Raw genomic sequence first — 21,631 nt, forward strand, 5'->3', positions numbered from 1 at the left:
ACTTTGCGTCGGCTCAGCTGGAAAAAAGCCGTTGAAGATGCCCTCGTGGTAGCCAATAACCAAACATGGACCAAGCGAAAAAAAAGAAGAGAGAGCCCATGACACATCCAAATCGTCCAAACGACACACTCTTGGCGTAAAAAAGTAGCTCAAAGATCCACCCAACCCAGCCGAGGGAGACTATGCACGACAGCACGAGCAGCAGATGGGCAGGGTGGGTAAAGCTTCCACTCGATTCCCCTAATCTGCTTGCCGTCATTTGCCTGCCGCCTGCGCCCGCCGAGCATTGACTAGAACTAAAGCGACTCGTAACCAACGCGACCCCGTCGGCCGTCGCCATCGCCGTCACCCTCAGCTCAGCTCAGCTCACTGACCCACTCCGCCACCTGCCTCCACTCCCGCCCGACCGCACAACACAGGACCTCCATTACGCGACCTCCTCCTACTGCTGGCTGCCCGCACTTCCCCGGGCACGCACCACCGGAGGAATCGCATCGCTACCTTGCTTCCTCCTCACGTGCCTTGCCCTCCCCGCTTCCCGCTCCGCTCCATCCCACCCACCCACTGAACTAAGGGTCGGCGAGAGGCCACGGCAAGAAGCCGCGACTGCGACTGCGACCGCGAGCAGGCAGAGGACGCGATGCAGCAGCTGCAGCAGCAGGCGCCGCCGTCGTTCGCCCGCCCTGCTCCCACCACCTTTGACGAGGCGTCCATGGAGCGGAGCAGGGGCTTCGTCAAGGCGCTACAGGTACGCCCCCCGCGGCCCGGATCCGGGAGATCCCGCCTCTACCTGACTTCAGTTCACCTCCGCCTCGCTCGGCGTGCCGAGAGATCCGCGTTTTGCGCTTATACTATTGTTTGGCCGGCTCGCCTTTAATTTGCTCCGTGTGTTGTGCAGGAGCTCAAGAACCTGCGGCCGCAGCTATACTCCGCCTCCGAGTACTGCGAGAAGTCCTACCTCCACAGCGAGCAGAAGCACGTGTGAGATTTCTTCGTGTCCTCCTCTCTCACGCGATTTCGTCTTCTTGTACTAGTTGGTTTTCTATCGACTCGCGCTCTGAATTTCCGCGGCAGCAACAGCTTGTGCATGTGTAGCAATCATTGCTTACTAGATGGTGTTCCTAGCAGCGCATGTTCTAACTGAATTTTGTGTCTTGCTGCTATAGTATTTTCATGGTGCGCAATACTAGTAGGTTTCTATGAAGCATTGATTAGTTCAGTGTATGCTAGCATATCGGCGTCCATCTACCCATGGACTCATAGTACTAGGCAAATCAAGGCCAATTGATTAAGAAAATACACTCCAGGTGTGGAGGCTTAAATGCTGAGACACCACTAGAGAATTATCTTGGGCTCTGTAGGCTCTAGTACAAATTTTGGTTCCTTGCACCAGGTTTCATAATTGTTACTAATTCAGACTGTGCTACTCGATTTGTGTTAGATAAAGAATCAACGCTCAGGGTCGTCCGCTTAGAAATAAAAATTTCTCGATCAACTCAGAAATAGAGGCTGCCTTGTTAAGTTTAGCTTATACTGAGGAATTTCTGAAACATTTATCGCACATGGCTATTACTCCACGTACTCTGTAGAATTGTATTGGAATGATGGTCACAAAAGAAAGGGAATAAAAGCTGCGATTGATTTTTTTTTCCCAAGCGATCCTCGTGGATCGATTTTCATTACCAAGGAGATAACGAAAAACATAGTATCTAGCCCCTGGGGCCAAAGCTGCGATTGAATAGATGTGTCTATCTTCTGCAGCTGACTGCACTGCGAAATGAATAAAGGCTTCTGTAAACTATTGAAGAACACATAAAGTTTCTGATAGTTGATCATTGTGCACAAGTGGAACGTGCACTGAGAAATTGTCTGATCCTTTTTCACATGCTTTTTTTGTTTTCAGGGTGCTGGACAACTTGAAGGATTATGCTGTCAGGGCCCTGGTCAACGCGGTCGACCACCTTGGTACCGTCGCCTTCAAGTTGACAGACCTGTATGAACAACAGGCTTCAGAGCTCTCAACTATCGAGCTGAAAGTAGCATCCTTGAACCAGGTACCTACTATTTTAGCACAGGAATTTGTGCTGATAGAGCTACAGGAGTGACAAGTGGCACTTTTTTTCCATGTTCAGCAAGTCCTGACCTGCCAAACCTACACGGATAAAGAAGGGCTTAGGCAGCAGCAGATGATCGGAACCGCCACCAGGCACCACAAACATTACATCGTACCAGGTAAGAACGTGTGATACAAGGATGTAATTTGCAGCCCAAAGAAATGATTAGTGCCTAATTTAACTTGTTAATTTTTCTCTGTTCCAGTTTCAGGAAACAAAAGGATGCAGACCTTTTCCGAGATGCAGACTGATGCTGAGTTCGACTTACGGCCCAAACCTTATCCCTCAGGTACGTTTCTGTGGGCACATTTGGAAATTTTATACTACTAAGTACTTAGTATACTGAGGCAAATGCTTTCCTCATCAGAGAAAACTCTTTTCTGGCACTTGGCTTCAGAGAAGAACTCCAAAACCAATGGAGAACGACAATCTGAATTAGGGTAAGTATGCCACCTCTATTTTGCACCATTCTTGCGAAATGTAGCATTTTATATGTTGTGATCTGCTTTTTGCAGCCACGGAGAAACAAACACTTCTAAACCTACATCCAGTGATGGGTTCAACCTTCTAGGTACTTAATTTATTTGATTGCTTATAGCATCCCAGTTGTGTGATTCAGTTTGATGGTTGGAATCAAGAGTACCTAAGTGGCAGATTTTTGCCTAGTATATATCTGTATGTACAGGCAGCAAGCATTTCATCTGAAACAACTTATTTTTTTAGGTAAGGAATCGTCTGCCTCTCCCTTGCCCAAGCGTACACAGTCGAATGTGACCAGCTCGGACATTGTTACTCGTAACAGTGGCATGAAGGTAATCTACAATATGGAGAAATATGTGCTTAACAATAATGCCAAACTGAATTCTTGATTATATACTGAGGTTGCTGATGTGCATTTTCAGGATCAGCCTGGTACAAGGCATTTGTCATCATTCAGTTCTCTCGATAACCCAAGAGCGCGCCAAATCCAAAAGGCTCCCGTCCGCACGAAGAGCATGCTAGCTGCATTCTTTGTCAGGCACAGGTCTGGAAAGATGAAAAATGTCTCAGTTCGTTGATCAGCTGCAGACCTGCAGTTTGCTATGGCCAGCTGCACAATGAAGTACACGCAAGAAACTCAGTCCACATCTCTTATATGGTACTCCCTCCGTGCACTAATATAAGATGTTTTGCCAAGCTAAATTAGCTTGCCAAAATGTGTTATATTAGTAAGCAGAAGAAGTAATATATGTATCTTGTATATGTTTCGACGGAAAAGTAACAACAAAATATATAGATGACAAACACACACAGGTATACGGGAACTCTGTATTTTATTGCTCATTGTATTGAATACAAAGTACATGTTACATGCTCCCGTAGGAGTTTGCCTATTTTGTCTTCCGCGAAAATGATTAAGGAGATCTGACTGAAGAGATTGCGTGTAGTCCGCTGATTCCCGGCGTTTTTGCAAAGCAACCGGTTAATTACATCCGCAGGATCAAGCCTACGGAATACCTCCGATTAAGCTGCGTCATGGTCGTCGTCGTTTATGAGAAAGGGTGCCTTTGTTACGGCGAAACACGATCACGTATGCTATCGCGACGTGCTTAGTTGAGAGTGAGATTTATTTGATGAAGAGGGTGACTTTTGCCTCGTCGGTGCCTAGTCATATGGCCCTGGCTTCACCAAAATATGTTGCTTTTGCCTCGTCGGTGCCCAGCAACGGTGTGACGATCTCATCAAAACTAAGACGTGTTGATGGCATAGTTAGTCTAGCCTCGTCGGCACTAGACATGAGATGGGTACGATGATTTGACCATTGTCTCATAGAGATTAGGCCGTAGATCCGAGCTAGACAATTGATGTAGCATGTCTTTACTCGTTTTAGCAATCTCGCTCCTTAACCAGGAACAGGATTGTATATCGCCGACATAGATGAATTAGTCGCGGCATTATAGATGTAATACTGAATCTAGCATCCCATGTGGATGATCTAGAACAGCTAACACGGTTGATGATTTTAATTCCACATAGCTGACGTTGGTGGTGCGGTCGAGCCATGGTTGATGATCTTGTAAACTTCGCATGGCCGACTTTGATGAAGCAGTCGAGCCATGATTGTAAACGGTAGCGCATGGACCGCATGATCGATATTGATGGAGCAGTCGAACCATGGTGTTAATACTGATCCGCACGGCCGACTTTGATGAAGCAGTCGCGCCATGGTGTGTATGTATGACCAACTCTCCAATTTTCACCTCGGAACATCTAGAGGAGTAGACATCCAAAAGATGGGTAAAGCGATCTGATGTAATAAAACTTATCATACACCCCCGGCGGTAATTCGACCGGCATGCTGATGAGGCTAGGCGATCGATCCGGCGTGTGGATGGGCGAGATGATGCTATGAAGATGGTGTTACGGCGTTGTGGAAGGTGGCTTGCGTGCGCTCGGAAACAAGGAGTCGATGTTGCTCTCCCTGGTCTCCCCTCGCGTCTTCCTTTTTTCCTCCTCCTGCGGCCGAGCGATAGTATGCCCTTATATAGGCCGCTGGCTTGCAAATCACGTCCAGCTGATTCCATCCAAACTGCGTGGCCGTTTAACTTTGTTTATCTGTACAACATGCCACCGACGTAAACATGACCTGATCCGTATACCTAGCCGCGTATATGCCAACAAGACCGGACCGGCCGAGACGCACACGCAAACATCAGGTGCGCGCAAACAAATTAATGACTCACGTATGTGTATTCATACTTGGAAGGCACAGGACTATAGTAGTAGTCCAATCGTTGCTGCCATTGAGCTGACTATTATAAGATTGCATGGAGTCCGATCAATGTGGTGCTCTAAATTTAACTAGCTAGCCCATTTGCAGTTTCAATCTGTCTCAAGATTATATTTTCCAAACAGGTTTCCCAAATTGGAATCCGTTTGTACCGTCATGATGTAGACAATGTCCTCTACAAAATGAGTCCCATATGAAACATATAATATTTCATAAATATTTTGTATCTCGTGGCGCCCACATGTCATAGACAAGGGTTATGTTAATATGTACTTATTTTATGAAGTTTTGGTACAAAAATTCAGCAAACAAATCCTCCCTGCCGAGTGTAGTGCGTGCAGCGAAGCAGCCGGACTATACTTGGGGGAAAAGATTCTGGGCTAGGGCATAAGACCCTTTTAAGGAGCTTTGTAGCAGTGTACACGTATAAAAATATTGCAGAACCATGTGCGGAAGTATGGTGTCAACAAAAATATGGCCAATGTATAGCAACCTATGAAATTCACCGAGAGATTTAGTTATCAGGTCAAGATAGAGCCTTGGCCTGACCAAGTGCTAAATCGTAGCGTAAATTCGTGCCACTGTGAATTTAGGTGGAGATTATAACAATCTATGGTGAAAACCTCATACCATATATGTCAATGGAAATATTTAAAGCATAGAATTGCTTTCAATAGCGCATATCCATGCTATTATTCTAAGAAACTCCCATAAGAGAAAATACACTTACAATGGAATACGTCGAAATACTCATGCCGTATGCTAATGGAGACATCTCGCTTTTATTCATGTCCATCGCGACCAATGCAACATGGTGCCAGCCGATGGTGGAACTCTACAATTTGCCAGGAAATTGGCACATATGTAAAAATAATTTATCAAGTTAGATGCGACCATAACATGATGTGTGGTGCCAGCTATCAGACTTGAACGGTTTCACAGGTTGACATCGACCGCACTGGTGTGCCTTCCTGCTCCCAATTTTTTTTTCCGAGCTTGATGCGATCACAAAAATGAACGATGCCGGCCATCAGACTTGAAGGGTTTCACAGGTTGACACGGACCGCACTGGTGTGCCTTCCTGCTCCCATAATTTGAAGCGTCGGAATGTCGTCGACGATGTCGATGAACTAGGAGATGGTAGTTCCCCCAGTGTGTTGTGGTGTGATCATTAGATGGATGATCCCCCAGCGTCGCTGATATAATCACATAGGGATAATGCCCCAGTGAGGGTGGTATGATCACCGGATGAATATTTCCCCTAGCGTCGCTGATATGATCACATAGGGATAATGCCCCAGTGAGAGTGGTACGATCACCAGATAGATATTTCCCCCAGCGTCGCTGATATGATCACTAGAGGGAGGACACCCCCAGTGTCGGTGGTATAATCGCCCAAGGGCTGCCGCCCCCAGTCACGATGCACATATTCATGTAGAAATTGAGTCGGTGTACATCTGGCAGCAACATTATGCATGACAGATGGTGTTGCTTTCATGTCAAAGTGACACATAACATCCGCACCACAAATATCAAGGAAAAGAGCAATTTCCCTAAGAATATGAGCAAAAACAAGAAACACGGCAAAAGAAAACCAAGTAAAAAAAAGGTTTTGTTTTATCTTGTTTGGGATGTTGGCTTTCCCTTGGAACACTAGCTATGGACGTGACCTCGGAAAAGGTAACGGAAGGGCTAATCATCATGAACCGTCGAATGACCATGACAGTTATAACTTGATAATTTAGTTTTCGTGAGTGTATGTGAGAGACCGCATGCTTCCATGATGCTTTCAGAAGTATGGGAATTCTTACCCTAGACTTCGTGCGACTGAGTAGTCCCACAACTTCATCATGCCCCTTGCACATGTCTCAAGAACACAGAGACGTAGGAGAGGATGACTTGTGTAAATGGTTATGGGATAAATGGCTTGGCTATTTTTCATGGCCTTTATGAGGGGTGGTGTGCGGCTACTCCCCTCCTTCTTTCCAATGAGTCCACTACGGATCATGACTTCTTGATGGAGACTTGCTTCTTTGATTGACTTATTTTCCTTCTCTCTTTCTTTTGATTTTTTTTTTATATGAGAGGATTGCTTGGAGTTCCTGAACTTTTGATGGAGTTTCCTCATTTGTTTGAGAGGATTTGATTGGACTTCTTGAAGGACCTTCTTCAGCAGTTGCTAAGGGACCCATCTTCAGAATTTGAAGAGCAGACGCACACCTCTGTGGACTACATAGACCCTCAAAGGCATTTTGGCTGTGGTAGAAGAAACACCCCGGGGATGTCAAGTATGCATTTCTTGATCTTTTTCCTATGGTTTACCCCAGGGCGTCGTGCCTCCGAGAGCCTGAAACATGGCAGGAAACATGAAGAGTATGGGACCTCAGTGCACAGAAGTAGCCCAAGTAATCTTCACCACTCCTTCTGAAAGCATACACTTTTGCATGTGTCGTGTGTAGTGGGTATAGGTGCCGCTCCACTTAATTCATGACACATCTGTCACCTTCAGACTAGCCCAACAGTGACCAAGTCTTCAATCACTAGCATGGTGTGTCTTAGGGAAAGCCATTTAGTGTAGGACGTGAGTCCATTTTTTTTTCAAAAGATTTTCTTAAGGGGAAAAAAACAAAAATCAAGAGGAAAGAGAAAAATAAACTTTGCGGAGATGATCACGCGTAGTACTTCTTTAGAAACCTCCCATTAATGGGTGGCATCGGACGTTCTCCTTCTTGATTGATCAATTGATAAGCACCGCCATCGTACACTTGTTCAATAACAAATGGCCCTTCCCATTTAGGCTCAAGTTTGCCTTTGGCCTTGCCTGTTACCACAATGGGGCGCCTAAGTACAAGAACCAGTTCTCCTTTCCGAAAAACTCGGGGCTTGACAAGTTTGTCATATGCTCGAACCATGTTGTGTCGATATAGTTCAAGATTTTGGAGCGCATTAAGGCGATCTTCTTCCAAGGAATCCAACTCTTGGTATCGTAGCCGGATTTGCTCGTCTTGGGTAATTTCATCATGGATGGCCACCCTTAGAGAGGGTAGCTCTACTTCAAGAGGGAGAACCGCCCCAGTCCCGAACACCAGTGAGTATGGCGTCGCTTGAGTAGGCGTTCGAACAGTGACACGGTATGCCCACAAGGCCTCGTAGAGGCGATCATGCCAATCACGATGATGTTTGTGGACCGTTTTCTTCAGTATTTGTCCAAGGGTCTTATTGAAAGCTTCAATCAACCCATTGGCTTGAGGATAGTATCCAGTGGAGTAATTCCACTGAATTTTATACTTGGACATAAATTTCACCATTTTATGCGACTTAAAGGCTTTGGCATTATCGGAGGTAATGCGATGTGGAACTCCAAAGCGATATATGATATTGCGTTCAAGGAAGTTTATAACATTGTCACTTTTTACTTCCCTACGAGGTAAGAAAACTCACAGTGGAACTGAGGGCCTCGTCAAGAATGGCGTCCCATGTCCCCAAGAAAGGAGCAAATTCAGCATGAATATCATCGTGAGAATGCAAGTGCACCACGAATAAATGAAAACAGGGGGCAAAATATGCCGCCTCCGTATCCACCTGTTCGACAGCATGCTCGACCACATGTTCCGCACCCTGTCGAGGCTACACCCGCTATGGCTCCATCATCGACGGCTAGCCAAACAACTGGACCGCTTCTTCCAACACCATCTATTCCACCAAGAACTACCTATCCCATTCGGACAAACCAGTTTAAACGCGACACACGCTGGAGGAATCGACGTGCACTTTATCAAGAGTTACAAGAACTTGTGCTAGGTAACGTGCATGTTCGAGTTAGATCAGATGGACGTGTCCATCCATTCTATGACAAAATCACCCTGAGACTCTCTCCAACACTATTGCAAGACGAGAGGTATAATTACTTGGTTGAACGTCTTGTTCCAAAACCACGGCAACAAGGTGATGGGACAGACACTGTACATTTAAGTCCCTCCAAATAATGCTATAGTACCCCCTCAAAAGGGTGCTAATGAGAAAGAAGTAGTGACCCTTCATAAGGGTGCTACTGAGTTGAAATCTCAAACCTCAATGCATCCCATGGAGGTAGATGCGGCAAGAGAGACTTCATCAGCTCCTTCACAGGATGTTGATCAAAAAGATCATACCATAGTAGTTTACGCAATGACACAACAAAGCCTTGCATCACCGTCTCATGGAACTGAACATGCGGAAAGTTCCGCGTGCCTAGGCGAAGGAGTTGAAGCTGATGCAGCAAAAGAAGTTGAGAATAATGTTGCAAAAGACACGGTGATGTGTGGCACCTTGACTACACACACTGAACATACTCATCACGAAAACTGGGTCCCTGATACGTCTCCGACGTATCGATAATTTCTTATGTTCCATGCCACATTATTGATGTTATCTACATGTTTTATGCACACTTTATGTCATATTCGTGCATTTTCTGGAACTAACCTATTAACAAGATGCCGAAGTGCCGATTCTTTGTTTCTGCTGTTTTTGGTTTCAGAAATCCTAGTAACGAAATATTCTCGGAATTGGACGAAATCAACGCCCAGGGTTCTATTTTGCCACGAAGCTTCCAGAAGTCCGAAGAGGAGACGAAGTGGGGCCACGAGGGGGCCACACCATAGGGCGGCGCGGCCCCCCCTTGGCCGCGCGGCCCTGTGGTGTGGGGCCCTCGTGCCGCCTCCTGACCTGCCCTTCCGCCTACTTAAAGCCTCCGTTGCGAAAACCCCAGTACCGAGAGCCACGATACGGAAAACCTTCCAGAGACGCCGCCGCCGATCCCATCTCGGGGGATCCAGGAGATCGCCTCCGGCACCCTGCCGGAGAGGGGAATCATCTCCCGGAGGACTCTACGCCGCCATGGTCGCCTCCGGAGTGATGTGTGAGTAGTCTACCCCTGGACTATGGGTCCATAGCAGTAGCTAGATGGTTGTCTTCTCCCCATTGTGCTTCATTGTCGGATCTTGTGAGCTGCCTAACATGATCAAGATCATCTATCTGTAATTCTATATGTTGCGTTTGTTGGGATCCGATGAATAGAGAATACTTGTTATGTTGATTATCAAAGTTATGTCTATGTGTTGTTTATGATCTTGCATGCTCTCCGTTACTAGTAGATGCTCTGGCCAAGTAGATGCTTGTAACTCCAAGAGGGAGTATTTATGCTCGATAGTGGGTTCATGCCTACATTGACACCTGGGACAGTGACAGAAAGTTCTAAGGTTGTGTTGTGCTGTTGCCACTAGGGATAAAACATTGATGCTATGTCTAAGGATGTAGTTGTTGATTACATTACGCACCATACTTAATGCAATTGTCTATTGCTTTGCAACTTAATACTGGAGGGGGTTCGGATGATAACCTGAAGGTGGACTTTTTAGGCATAGATGCATGCTGGATAGCGGTCTATGTACTTTGTCGTAATGCCCAATTAAATCTCACTATACTCATCATAATATGTATGTGCATGGTCATGCCCTCTTTATTTGTCAATTGCCCAACTGTAATTTGTTCACCCAACATGCTGTTTATCTTATGGGAGAGACACCTCTAGTGAACTATGGACCCCGGTCCAATTCTCTATACTGAAATACAATCTACTGCAATACTGTTCTACTATTTTTTGCAAACAATCATCTTCCACACAATACGGTTAATCCTTTGTTACAGCAAGCCGGTGAGATTGACAACCTCACTGTTTCGTTGGGGCAAAGTACTTTGGTTGTGTTGTGCAGGTTCCACGTTGGCGCCGGAATCCCTGGTGTTGCGCCGCACTATATCCCGCCGCCATCAACCTTCAACGTGCTTCTTGGCTCCTCCTGGTTCGATAAACCTTGGTTTCTTTCTGAGGGAAAACTTGCTGCTGTGCGCATCATACCTTCCTCTTGGGGTTCTGATACGTCGCTGACGTATCGATAATTTCTTATGTTCCATGCCACATTATTGATGTTATCTACATGTTTTATGCACACTTTATGTCATATTCGTGCATTTTCTGGAACTAACCTATTAACAAGATGCCGAAGTGCCAGTTCCTGTTTTCTGCTGTTTTTGGTTTCAGAAATCCTAGTAACGAAATATTCTCGGAATCGGACGAAATCAACGCCCAAGTTCCTATTTTCACCGGAAGCATCCAGAACACCCGGGAAGGACCAGAGGGGGGGGCACTGGGCCCCCAGACCATAGGCCGGCGTGGCCCAGGCCCTGGCCGCGCTGCCCTATGGTGTCGTCGCCCCTTCGACCCTCTTGCGCCGCCTCTTCGCCTATATAAAGCCCCTGGATCGAAAACCCTGATACGTTCGACGAAAACCACAGAAACCTTCCAGAGCCGCCGCCATCGCGAGGCCAAGATCTGGGGGACAGGAGTCTCTGTTCCGGCACGCTGCCGGAGCGGGGAAGTGCCCCCGGAAGGCTTCTCCATCGACACCGCTGCCATCTCCACCGCCATCTTCATCACCGCTGCTGCTCCCATGAGGAGGGAGTAGTTCTCCATCGAGGCTCGGGGCTGTACCGGTAGCTATGTGGTTCATCTCTCCCATGTACCTCAATACAATAATCTCATGAGCTGCTTTACATGATTGAGATTCATATGAGTTTGTATCACAATTTATCTATGTGCTACTCTAGCAATGTTATTAAAGTAGTTTTATTCCTCCTGCACGTGTGTAAAGGTGACAGTGTGTGCACCGTGTTAGTACTTGGTTTATGCTATGATCATGATCTCTTGTAGATTGCGAAGTTAACTATTGCTATGATAATATTGATGTGATCTATTCCTCCTACATATGCATGAAGGTGATAGTGTGCATGCTATGTTAGTACTTTGTTTAGTCTTTTGATCTATCTTACACTATAAGGTTACTAAAACATGAACAGAATTGTGGAGCTTGTTAACTCCGGCATTGAGGGTTCATGTAATCCTACGCAATGTGTTCATCATCCAACAAAAGTGTAGAGTATGCATTTATCTATTCTGTTATGTGATCAATGTTGAGAGTGTCCACTAGTGAAAGTGTAATCCCTAGGCCTTGTTCCTAAATACTGCTATCGCTGCTTGTTTACTGTTTTACTGCGTTACTACTGCTGCAATACTACCACCATCAACTACACGCCAGCAAGCTATTTTCTAGCACCGTTGCTACTGCTCATATATATTTATACCACATGTATTTCACTATCTCTTCGCCGAACTAGTGCACCTATTTGGTGTGTTGGGGACACAAGAGACTTCTTGCTTTGTGGTTGCAGGGTTGCATGAGAGGGATATCTTTTACCTCTTCCTCCCTGAGTTCGATAAACCTTGGGTGATCCACTTAAGGGAAAACTTGCTGCTGTTCTACAAACCTCTGCTCTTGGAGGCCCAACACTGTCTACAGGAAAGGAGGGGGAACGTAGACATCAAGCTATTTTCTGGCGCCGTTGCCGGGGAGGAAAGGTAAAAGGTACTCACACTCCGGACCTCGGCTACCAAGCTATTTCCCGTCGTTGTAAGTACTCGAAGCTATTTCCTTTAGATCCTGCAATTGCAACTTTTTGTTTCTTGTTTACACTAGTTTGGCATAATGGACAAGAATGATCTTCTTATTCTATTTCCTGATTTAAAACATGGATTGTTTGATGCGAAAATTAAAAAACCTATGGAATCTTATTTGCATGCTGGTAGTAATATTAGTATGAACGCTTTGAACACCATTGTTGCTAATGATATGGAAAATTCTAAGCTTGGGGAAGCTGGCTTTGATGAGCATGATATTTTTAGTCCCCCAAGAATTGAGGAGGAAATTTACTTTGATGATTCTTTACCTCCTATTTATGATGATTATAATGATAGTAGTCTTTTGTTACCACCTGTTATGGAGGAGAAATTTGATTATGATTACAATATGCCTCCTATATATGATAGCTACTTTGTTGAATTTGCTCCCACTACAACTAATAAAATTGATTATGCTTATGTGGAGAGTAATGATAATTTTATGCATGAGACTCATGATAAGAATGCTTTATGTGATAGTTATATTGTTGAGTTTGCTCATGATGCTACTGGATATTATTATGAGAGAGGAAAATATGGTTGTAGAAATTTTCATGTTACTAAAACACCTCTCTATGTGCTGAAATTTTTGAAGCTATACTTGTTTTATCTTCCTATGCTTGTTACTTTGCTCTTCATGAACTTGTTTATTTACAAGATTCCTTTGCATAGGAAGCATGTTAGACTTAAATGTGTTTTGAATTTGCCTCTTGATGCTCTCTTTTGCTTCAAATATTATTTCTTGCGAGTGCATCATTAAAACTGCTGAGCCCATCTTAATGGCTATAAAGAAAGAACTTCTTGGGAGATAACCCATGTGTTATTTTGCTACAGTACTTTGTTTTTATTTTGTGTATTGGAAGTTGTTTACTACTGTAGCAACCTCTCCTTATCTTAGTTTTGTGTTTTGTTGTGCCAAGTGAAGCCTCTAATCGAAGGTTGATACTAGATTTGGATTTCTGCGCAGAAACAGATTTCTATCTGTAACGAATCTGGGCTGTTTTCCCTGTAGAAAAATCAGAAAAATATGCCAATTTACGTGCGTGTTCCTCAGATATGTACGCAACTTTCATTAGTTTTGAGTTTTCTGATTTGAGCAACGGAAGTATTTATTAAAAATTCGTCTTTACGGACTGTTCTGTTTTGACAGATTCTGCCTTTTATTTCGCATTGCCTCTTTTGCTATGTGGGATGGATTTCTTTGTTCCATTAAACTCCAGTAGCTTTGGGCAATGTCCAGAAGTATTAAGAATGATTGTGTCACCTCTGAACATGTGAGTTTTTGATTATGTACTAACCCCTCTAATGAAGTTTATGAGAAGTTTGGTGTGAAGGAAGTTTTCAAGGGTCAAGAGAGGAGGATGATATACTATGATCAAGAAGAGTGAAAGCTCTAAGCTTGGGGATGCCCCGGTGGTTCACCCCTACATATTCTAAGAAGACTCAAGCGTCTAAGCTTGGGGATGCCCAAGGCATCCCCTTCTTCATCGACAAATTATCAGGTTCCTTCTCTTGAAACTATATTTTTATTCGGTCACATCTTATGTGCTTTACTTGGAGCGTCTGTATGTTTCTTGTTTTTGTTTTTGTTTGAATAAATGCTTGTGTGGGAGAGAGACACGCTCTGCTGGTTCGTATGAACACATGTGTTCTTAGCTCATAATATTCATGGCGAAGTTTCCTCTTCGTTAAATTGTTATATGGTTGGAATTGGAAAATAATACATGTAGTAATTGCTAAAATGTTTTGGGTAATGTGATACTTGGCAATTGTTGTGCTCATGTTTAAGCTCTTGCATCATATGCTTTGCACCCATTAATGAAGAAATACATAGAGCATGCTAAAATTTGGTTTGCATATTTTGTTTCTCCAAGGTCTAGATAACTTCTAGTATTGAGTTTGAACAGCAAGGAAGACGGTGTAGAGTTTTATAATGTTTACAATATGTCTTTTATGTGAGTTTTGCTGCACCGGTTCATCCTTGTGTTTGTTTCAAATAACCTTGCTAGCCTAAACCTTGTATCGAGAGGGAATACTTCTCATGCATCCAAAATACTTGAGCCAACCACTATGCCATTTTGTGTCCACCATACCTACCTACTACATGGTATTTTCCGCCATTCCAAAGTAAATTGCTTGAGTGCTACCTTTAAACAATTCAAAATTTATCACCTCTGATTTGTGTCAATGTTTTATAGCTCATGAGGAAGTATGTGGTGTTTAGCTTTCAACCTTGTCATTTACTTTTGACGGACTCTCATATGGACTAGTGGCACATCCGCTTATCCAATAATTTTGCAAAAAGAGCTGGCAATGGGATTCCCAGTCCCAAATTAATTAACAAAAAAATAGACACTCCTCCATGGTATGTGATTGTTGGACGGCACCCGAAGGATTCGGTTAGCCATGGCTTGTGTAAGCAAAGGTTGGGAGGAGTGTCATCATCATCATAATAAAACTAAAATAAAAAGGCACTCCTTCATGGTATGAGATTGTTGGCAGGCACCCGAGGATTCGGTTAGCCATGGTTTGTGAAAGAAAGGTTGGAAGGAGTGCCATCCAAAAATAAAATAAAATGGGAGCCGCTCTTTGAAGGTTTGTCTGGCAAGGGGGTTAGAGTACCCGCTACCATTCGTTGACAACAACATACACCTCTCAAAACTTTATTTTTATGCTCTCTTTATGTTTTCAAAATCAAAGCTCTAGCACAAATATAGCAATCGATGCTTTCCTCTACGGAGGACCATTCTTTTACTTTCATTGTTGAGTCAGTTCACCTATTTCTCTCCACCTCAAGAAGCAAACGCTTGTGTGAACTGTGCATTGATTCCTACATATTTGCTTATTGCACTTATTATATTACTCTATGTTGACAATATCCATGAGATATACATGTTACAAGTTGAAAGCAACCGCTGAAACTTAATCTTCCTTTGTGTTGCTTCAATGCCTTTACTTTGAATTATTGCTTTATGAGTTAACTCTTATGCAAGACTTATTGATGCTTGTCTTGAAGTGCTATTCATGAAAAGTCTTTGCTTTATGATTCACTTGTTTACTCATGTCATATACATTGTTTTGATCGCTGCATTCACTACATATGCTATACAAATAGTATGATCAAGGTTATGATGGCATGTCACTCCAGAAATTATCTTTGTTATCGTTTTACCTGCTCGGGACGAGCAGAACTAAGCTTGGGGATGCTGATACGTCTCTGACGTATCGATAATTTCTTATGTTCCATGCCACATTATTGATGTTATCTACATGTTTTATGCACACTTTATGTCATATTCGTGCATTTTCTGGAACTAACCTATTAACAAGATGCCGAAGTGCCAGTTCCTGTTTTCTGCTGTTTTTGGTTTCAGAAATCCTAGTAACGAAATATTCTCGGAATCGGACGAAATCAACGCCCAAGTTCCTATTTTCACCGGAAGCATCCGTAACACCCGGGAAGGACCGGAGGGGGCATCGGGCCCCAGGACCATAGGCCGGCGCGGCCCAGGCCCTGGCCGCGCCGCCCTATGGTGTCGTCGCCCCTTCGACCCTCCTGCGCCGCCTCTTCGCCTATATAAAGCCCCTGGATCGAAAACCCTGATACGTTCGACGAAAACCACAGAAACCTTCCAGAGCCGCCGCCATCGCGAGGCCAAGATCTGGGGGACAGGAGTCTCTGTTCCGGCACGCTGCCGGAGCGGGGAAGTGCCCCCGGAAGGCTTCTCCATCGACACCGCTGCCATCTCCACCGCCATCTTCATCACCGCTGCTGCTCCCATGAGGAGGGAGTAGTTCTCCATCGAGGCTCGGGGCTGTACCGGTAGCTATGTGGTTCATCTCTCCCATGTACCTCAATACAATAATATCATGAGCTGCTTTACATGATTGAGATTCATATGAGTTTGTATCACAATTTATCTATGTGCTACTCTAGCAATGTTATTAAAGTAGTTTTATTCCTCCTGCACGTGTGTAAAGGTGACAGTGTGTGCACCGTGTTAGTACTTGGTTTATGCTATGATCATGATCTCTTGTAGATTGCGAAGTTAACTATTGCTATGATAATATTGATGTGATCTATTCCTCCTACATATGCATGAAGGTGACAGTGTGCATGCTATGTTAGTACTTGGTTTAGTCTTTTTATCTATCTTACACTATAAGGTTACTAAAACATGAACAGAATTGTGGAGCTTGTTAACTCCGGCATTGAGAGTTCGTGTAATCCTACGCAATGTGTTCATCATCCAACAAAAGTGTAGAGTATGCATTTATCTATTCTGTTATGTGATCAATGTTGAGAGTGTCCACTAGTGAAAGTGTAATCCCTAGGCCTTGTTCCTAAATACTGCTATCGCTGCTTGTTTACTGTTTTACTGCGTTACTACTGCTGCAATACTACCACCATCAACTACACGCCAGCAAGCTATTTTCTGGCACCGTTGCTACTGCTCATATATATTTATACCACATGTATTTCACTATCTCTTCGCCGAACTAGTGCACCTATTTGGTGTGTTGGGGACACAAGAGACTTCTTGCTTTGTGGTTGCAGGGTTGCATGAGAGGGATATCTTTGACCTCTTCCTCCCTGAGTTCGATAAACCTTGGGTGATCCACTTAAGGGAAAACTTGCTGCTGTTCTACAAACCTCTGCTCTTGGAGGCCCAACACTGTCTACAGGAAAGGAGGGGGAACGTAGACATCAGGTTCCCAACGAACGTGTGAGTTACACGCCATCAAGCTCTTTTTCTGGCGCCGTTGCCGTGGAGATCAAGACACGCTGCAAGGGGAGTCTCCACTTCCCAATCTCTTTACTTTGTTTTTGTCTTGCTTAGTTTTATTTACTACTTTGTTTGCTGCACTAAATCAAAATACAAAAAAATTAGTTGCTAGTTTTACTTTATTTGCTATCTTGTTTACTATATCAAAAACACAAAAAAATTAGTTATTCGCATTTACTTTACTTGATTCATCATGTTTCCTTTTAATTTTACCACGAAAAACATACCGGTAGGACGTGGGTCTATAATTGGGAGAAATAATATAGAAGAATTTTTCAATCATGTCAGTACCGTTGACGATTTTGAGGATAGACACTTGGTAGACCTTGCCCCTACCTATGAAATTGCTGCTGCTGCTTTAGTTCGCATGTTGGAAACTAAATTTGTTAATCTCAATCCTATAATCCAACACATGTTTCTCACACTTGGTGATATGGAAGAAGGGGAAAAGAAAGATTTTGTTTTAGAAACCCTTCTTAGAGAATTTGGTGGTATAGCAAGAGAGGCTAGAAAGGTCTTTGCTAAATTTGATATGCTTGGTTCTTATACTAATTTTGTTAGTCTCTTTGAAAAGATGGACATGGATAGAATAAGATACACTAATAATATTGATGATGGTGGGGAGATCAAAGCACCAATACCATGTAAACTCCTAGCTATGAATGATGCGCTAGAAAATAACTATGCTTGGCTTGTTCCTGAAAATTTGTTTGATGAGAGTAGCACGCCTAAGACTAATGAAAAGGGAGATGCTAAAACTTATGTATCCAATATACTATGCCTGGTTGAGAAAACTCCACACCCCGCTGAGAATGCACCACCCTCCGATAATACTTGATACACACTTTCTGCGCCTAGCTGAAAGGCGTTAAAGAAAAGCGCTTATGGGAGACAACCCATGGTTTTTACCTACAGTACTTTGTTTTTATTTTGTGTCTTGGAAGTTGTTTACTACTGTAGCAACCTCTCCTTATCTTAGTTTAGTGTTTTGTTGTGCCAAGTAAAGTCGTTGATAGAAAAGTTCATACTAGATTTGGATTACTGCGCAGAAACAGATTTCTTTTCTGTCACGAATCTGGGCTGTTTTCCCTGTAGGTAACTCAGAAAATTATGCCAATTTACGTGAGTGATCCTCAGATATGTACGCAACTTTCATTCAATTTGAGTATTTTCATTTGAGCAAGTCTGGTGCCTCGATAAAATTCGTCAATACGAACTGTTCTGTTTTGACAGATTCTGCCTTTTATTTCGCATTGCCTCTTTTGCTATGTTGGATGAATTTCTTTGATCCATTAATGTCCAGTAGCTTTATGCAATGTCCAGAAGTGTTAAGAATGATTGTGTCACCTCTGAATATGTTAATTTTTATTGTCGCTAACCCTCTAATGAGTTGTTCTAAGTTTGGTGTGGAGGAAGTTTTCAAAGATCAAGAGAGGAGTATGATGCAACATGATCAAGGAGAGTGAAAGCTCTAAGCTTGGGGATGCCCCGGTGGTTCACCCCTGCATATATCAAGAAGACTCAAGCGTCTAAGCTTGGGGATGCCCAAGGCATCCCCTTCTTCATCGACAACATTATCAGGTTCCTCCCCTGAAACTATATTTTTATTCCATCACATCTTATGTACTTTGCTTGGAGCGTCGGTTTGTTTTGTTTTTGTTTTGTTTGAATAAAATGGATCCTAGCATTCATTGTGTGGGAGAGAGACACGCTCCGCTGTTGCATATGGACAAATATGTCCTTAGGCTTTACTCATAGTATTCATGGCGAAGTTTCTCCTTCGTTAAATTGTTATATGGTTGGAATTGGAAAATGATACATGTAGTAATTGCTATTAATGTCTTGGGTAATGTGATACTTGGCAATTGTTGTGCTCGTGTTTAAGCTCTTGCATCATATGCTTTGCACCCATTAATGAAGAAATACATAGAGCATGCTAAAATTTGGTTTGCATATTTGGTTTCTCTAAGGTCTAGATAATTTTTAGTATTGAGTTTGAACAACAAGGAAGACGATGTAGAGTCTTATAATGTTTTCAATATGTCTTTTATGTGAGTTTTGCTGCACCGGTTCATCCTTGTGTTTGTTTCAAATAAGCCTTGCTAGCCTAAACCTTGTATCGAGAGGGAATACTTCTCATGCGTCCAAAATACTTGAGCCAACCACTATGCCATTTGTGTCCACCATACCTACCTACTACATGGTATTTTCCGCCATTCCAAAGTAAATTGCTTGAGTGCTACCTTTAAAATTCCATCATTCACCTTTGCAATATATAGCTCATGGGACAAATAGCTTAAAAACTATTGTGGTATTGAATATGTAATTATGCACTTTATCTCTTATTAAGTTGCTTGTTGAGCGATAACCATGTTCACTGGGGACGCCATCAACTACTCTTTGTTGAATTTCATGTGAGTTGCTATGCATGTTCGTCTTGTCTGAAGTAAGAGCGATCTACCACCCTATGGTTAAGCATGCATATTGTTAGAGAAGAACATTGGGCCGCTAACTAAAGCCATGATCCATGGTGGAAGTTTCAGTTTTGGACATATATCCTCAATCTCAAATGAGAAAATTATTAATTGTTGTTACATGCTTATGCATAAAAGATCCATTATCTGTTGTCTATGTTGTCCCGGTATGGATGTCTAAGTTGAGAATAATCAATAGCGAGAAATCCAATGCGAGCTTTCTCCTTAGACCTTTGTACAGGCGGCATAGAGGTACCCCTTTGTGACACTTGGTTAAAACATGTGCATTGTGATGATCCGGTAGTCCAAGCTAATTAGGACAAGGTGCGGGCACTATTAGTATACTATGCATGAGGCTTGCAACTTGTAAGATATAATTTACAAGATACATATGCTTTATTACTACCGTTGACAAAATTGTTTCATGTTTTCAAAATCAAAGCTCTAGCACAAATACAGCAATCGATGCTTTTCCTCTATGGAGGACCATTCTTTTACTTTTATTGTTGAGTCAGTTCACCTATTTCTCTCCACCTCAAGAAGCAAACACTTGTGTGAACTGTGCATTGATTCCTACATACTTGCTTATTGCACTGATTATATTACTCTATGTTGACAATATCCATGAGATATACATGTTACAAGTTGAAAGCAACCGCTGAAACTTAATCTTCTTTTGTGTTGCTTCAATGCTTTTACTATGAATTATTGCTTTATGAGTTAACTCTTATGCAAGACTTATTGATGCTTGTCTTGAAGTGCTATTCATGAAAAGTCTTTGCTTTATGATTCACTTGTTTACTCATGTCATATACATTGTTTTGATCGCTGCATTCACTACATATGCTTTACAAATAGTATGATCAAGGTTATGATGGCATGCCACTCCAGAAATTATCTGTGTTATCGTTTTACCTGCTCGGGACGAGCAGAACTAAGCTTGGGGATGCTGATACGTCTCCGACGTATCGATAATTTCTTATGTTCCATGCCACATTATTGATGTTATCTACATGTTTTATGCACACTTTATGTCATATTCGTGCATTTTCTGGAACTAACCTATTAACAAGATGCCGAAGTGCCAGTTGCTGTTTTCTGCTGTTTTTGGTTTCAGAAATCCTAGTAACGAAATATTCTCGGAATTGGACGAAATCAACGCCCAGGGTCCTATTTTGCCATGAAGCTTCCAGAAGTACGAAGAGGAGATGAAGTGGGGCCACGAGGGGGCCACACCCTAGGGCGGCGCGGCCCCCCCTTGGCCGCGCGGCCCTGTGGTGTGGGGCCCTCGTGCCACCTCCTGACCTGCCCTTCCGCCTACTTAAAGCCTCCGTTGCGAAAACCCCAGTACCGAGAGCCACGATACGGAAAACCTTCCAGAGACGCCGCCGCCGCCGATCCCATCTCGGGGATCCAGAGATCGCCTCCGCACCTCGCCGGAGAGGGGAATCATCTCCCGGAGGACTCTACGCCGCCATGGTCACCTCCGGAGTGATGTGTGAGTAGTCTACCCCTGGACTATGGGTCCATAGCAGTAGCTAGATGGTTGTCTTCTCCCCATTGTGCTTCATTGTCGGATCTTGTGAGCTGCCTAACATGATCAAGATCATCTATCTGTAATTCTATATGTTGCGTTTGTTGGGATCCGATGAATAGAGAATACTTGTTATGTTGATTATCAAAGTTATGTCTATGTGTTGTTTATGATCTTGCATGCTCTCCGTTACTAGTAGATGCTCTGGCCAAGTAGATGCTTGTAACTCCAAGAGGGAGTATTTATGCTCGATAGTGGGTTCATGCCTACATTGACACCTAGGACAGTGACAGAAAGTTCTAAGGTTGTGTTGTGCTGTTGCCACTAGGGATAAAACATTGATGCTATGTCTAAGGATGTAGTTGTTGATTACATTACGCACCATACTTAATGCAATTGT

General features: G+C 43.4%; 1 protein-coding gene across 2 annotated transcripts; it reads left to right on the plus strand.

Moving 5' to 3' along the window:
* The first annotated feature begins 279 nt into the window (after window positions 1-279).
* On the plus strand, window positions 280-3,471 carry LOC127342994 (probable protein ABIL1). Of its 2 annotated transcripts, XM_051369061.1 has the most exons (10): window positions 280-748; window positions 899-981; window positions 1,904-2,054; window positions 2,133-2,232; window positions 2,320-2,403; window positions 2,482-2,554; window positions 2,630-2,685; window positions 2,838-2,926; window positions 3,017-3,181; window positions 3,214-3,471. In XM_051369061.1, exons 1-9 carry the CDS (start codon window positions 641-643, stop codon window positions 3,170-3,172), a joined length of 900 nt encoding a protein of 299 aa, XP_051225021.1. In that variant the 5' UTR covers window positions 280-640; the 3' UTR covers window positions 3,173-3,181; window positions 3,214-3,471. The 2 variants fall into 2 exon arrangements, with proteins under 2 accessions (XP_051225021.1, XP_051225020.1); XM_051369060.1 differs by having other exon boundaries at window positions 281-748; window positions 3,017-3,471.
* The last annotated feature ends 18,160 nt before the right edge of the window (window positions 3,472-21,631 follow it).

This window comes from Lolium perenne, chromosome 3 (genome assembly GCF_019359855.2).
Source record: "Lolium perenne isolate Kyuss_39 chromosome 3, Kyuss_2.0, whole genome shotgun sequence".
In the NCBI taxonomy this organism is placed as follows: Eukaryota; Viridiplantae; Streptophyta; class Magnoliopsida; order Poales; family Poaceae; genus Lolium; species Lolium perenne.

Coding starts and splice junctions, on each gene's coding strand:
- LOC127342994 (XM_051369061.1), top strand. CDS start 641: ATGCAGCAGCTGCAGCAGCAGGCGCCGCCGTCGTTCGCCCGCCCTGCT. Junction 749..898: donor GCTTCGTCAAGGCGCTACAG/GTACGCCCCCCG, acceptor TGTGTTGTGCAG/GAGCTCAAGAACCTGCGGCC. Junction 2,686..2,837: donor TGATGGGTTCAACCTTCTAG/GTACTTAATTTA, acceptor TTATTTTTTTAG/GTAAGGAATCGTCTGCCTCT.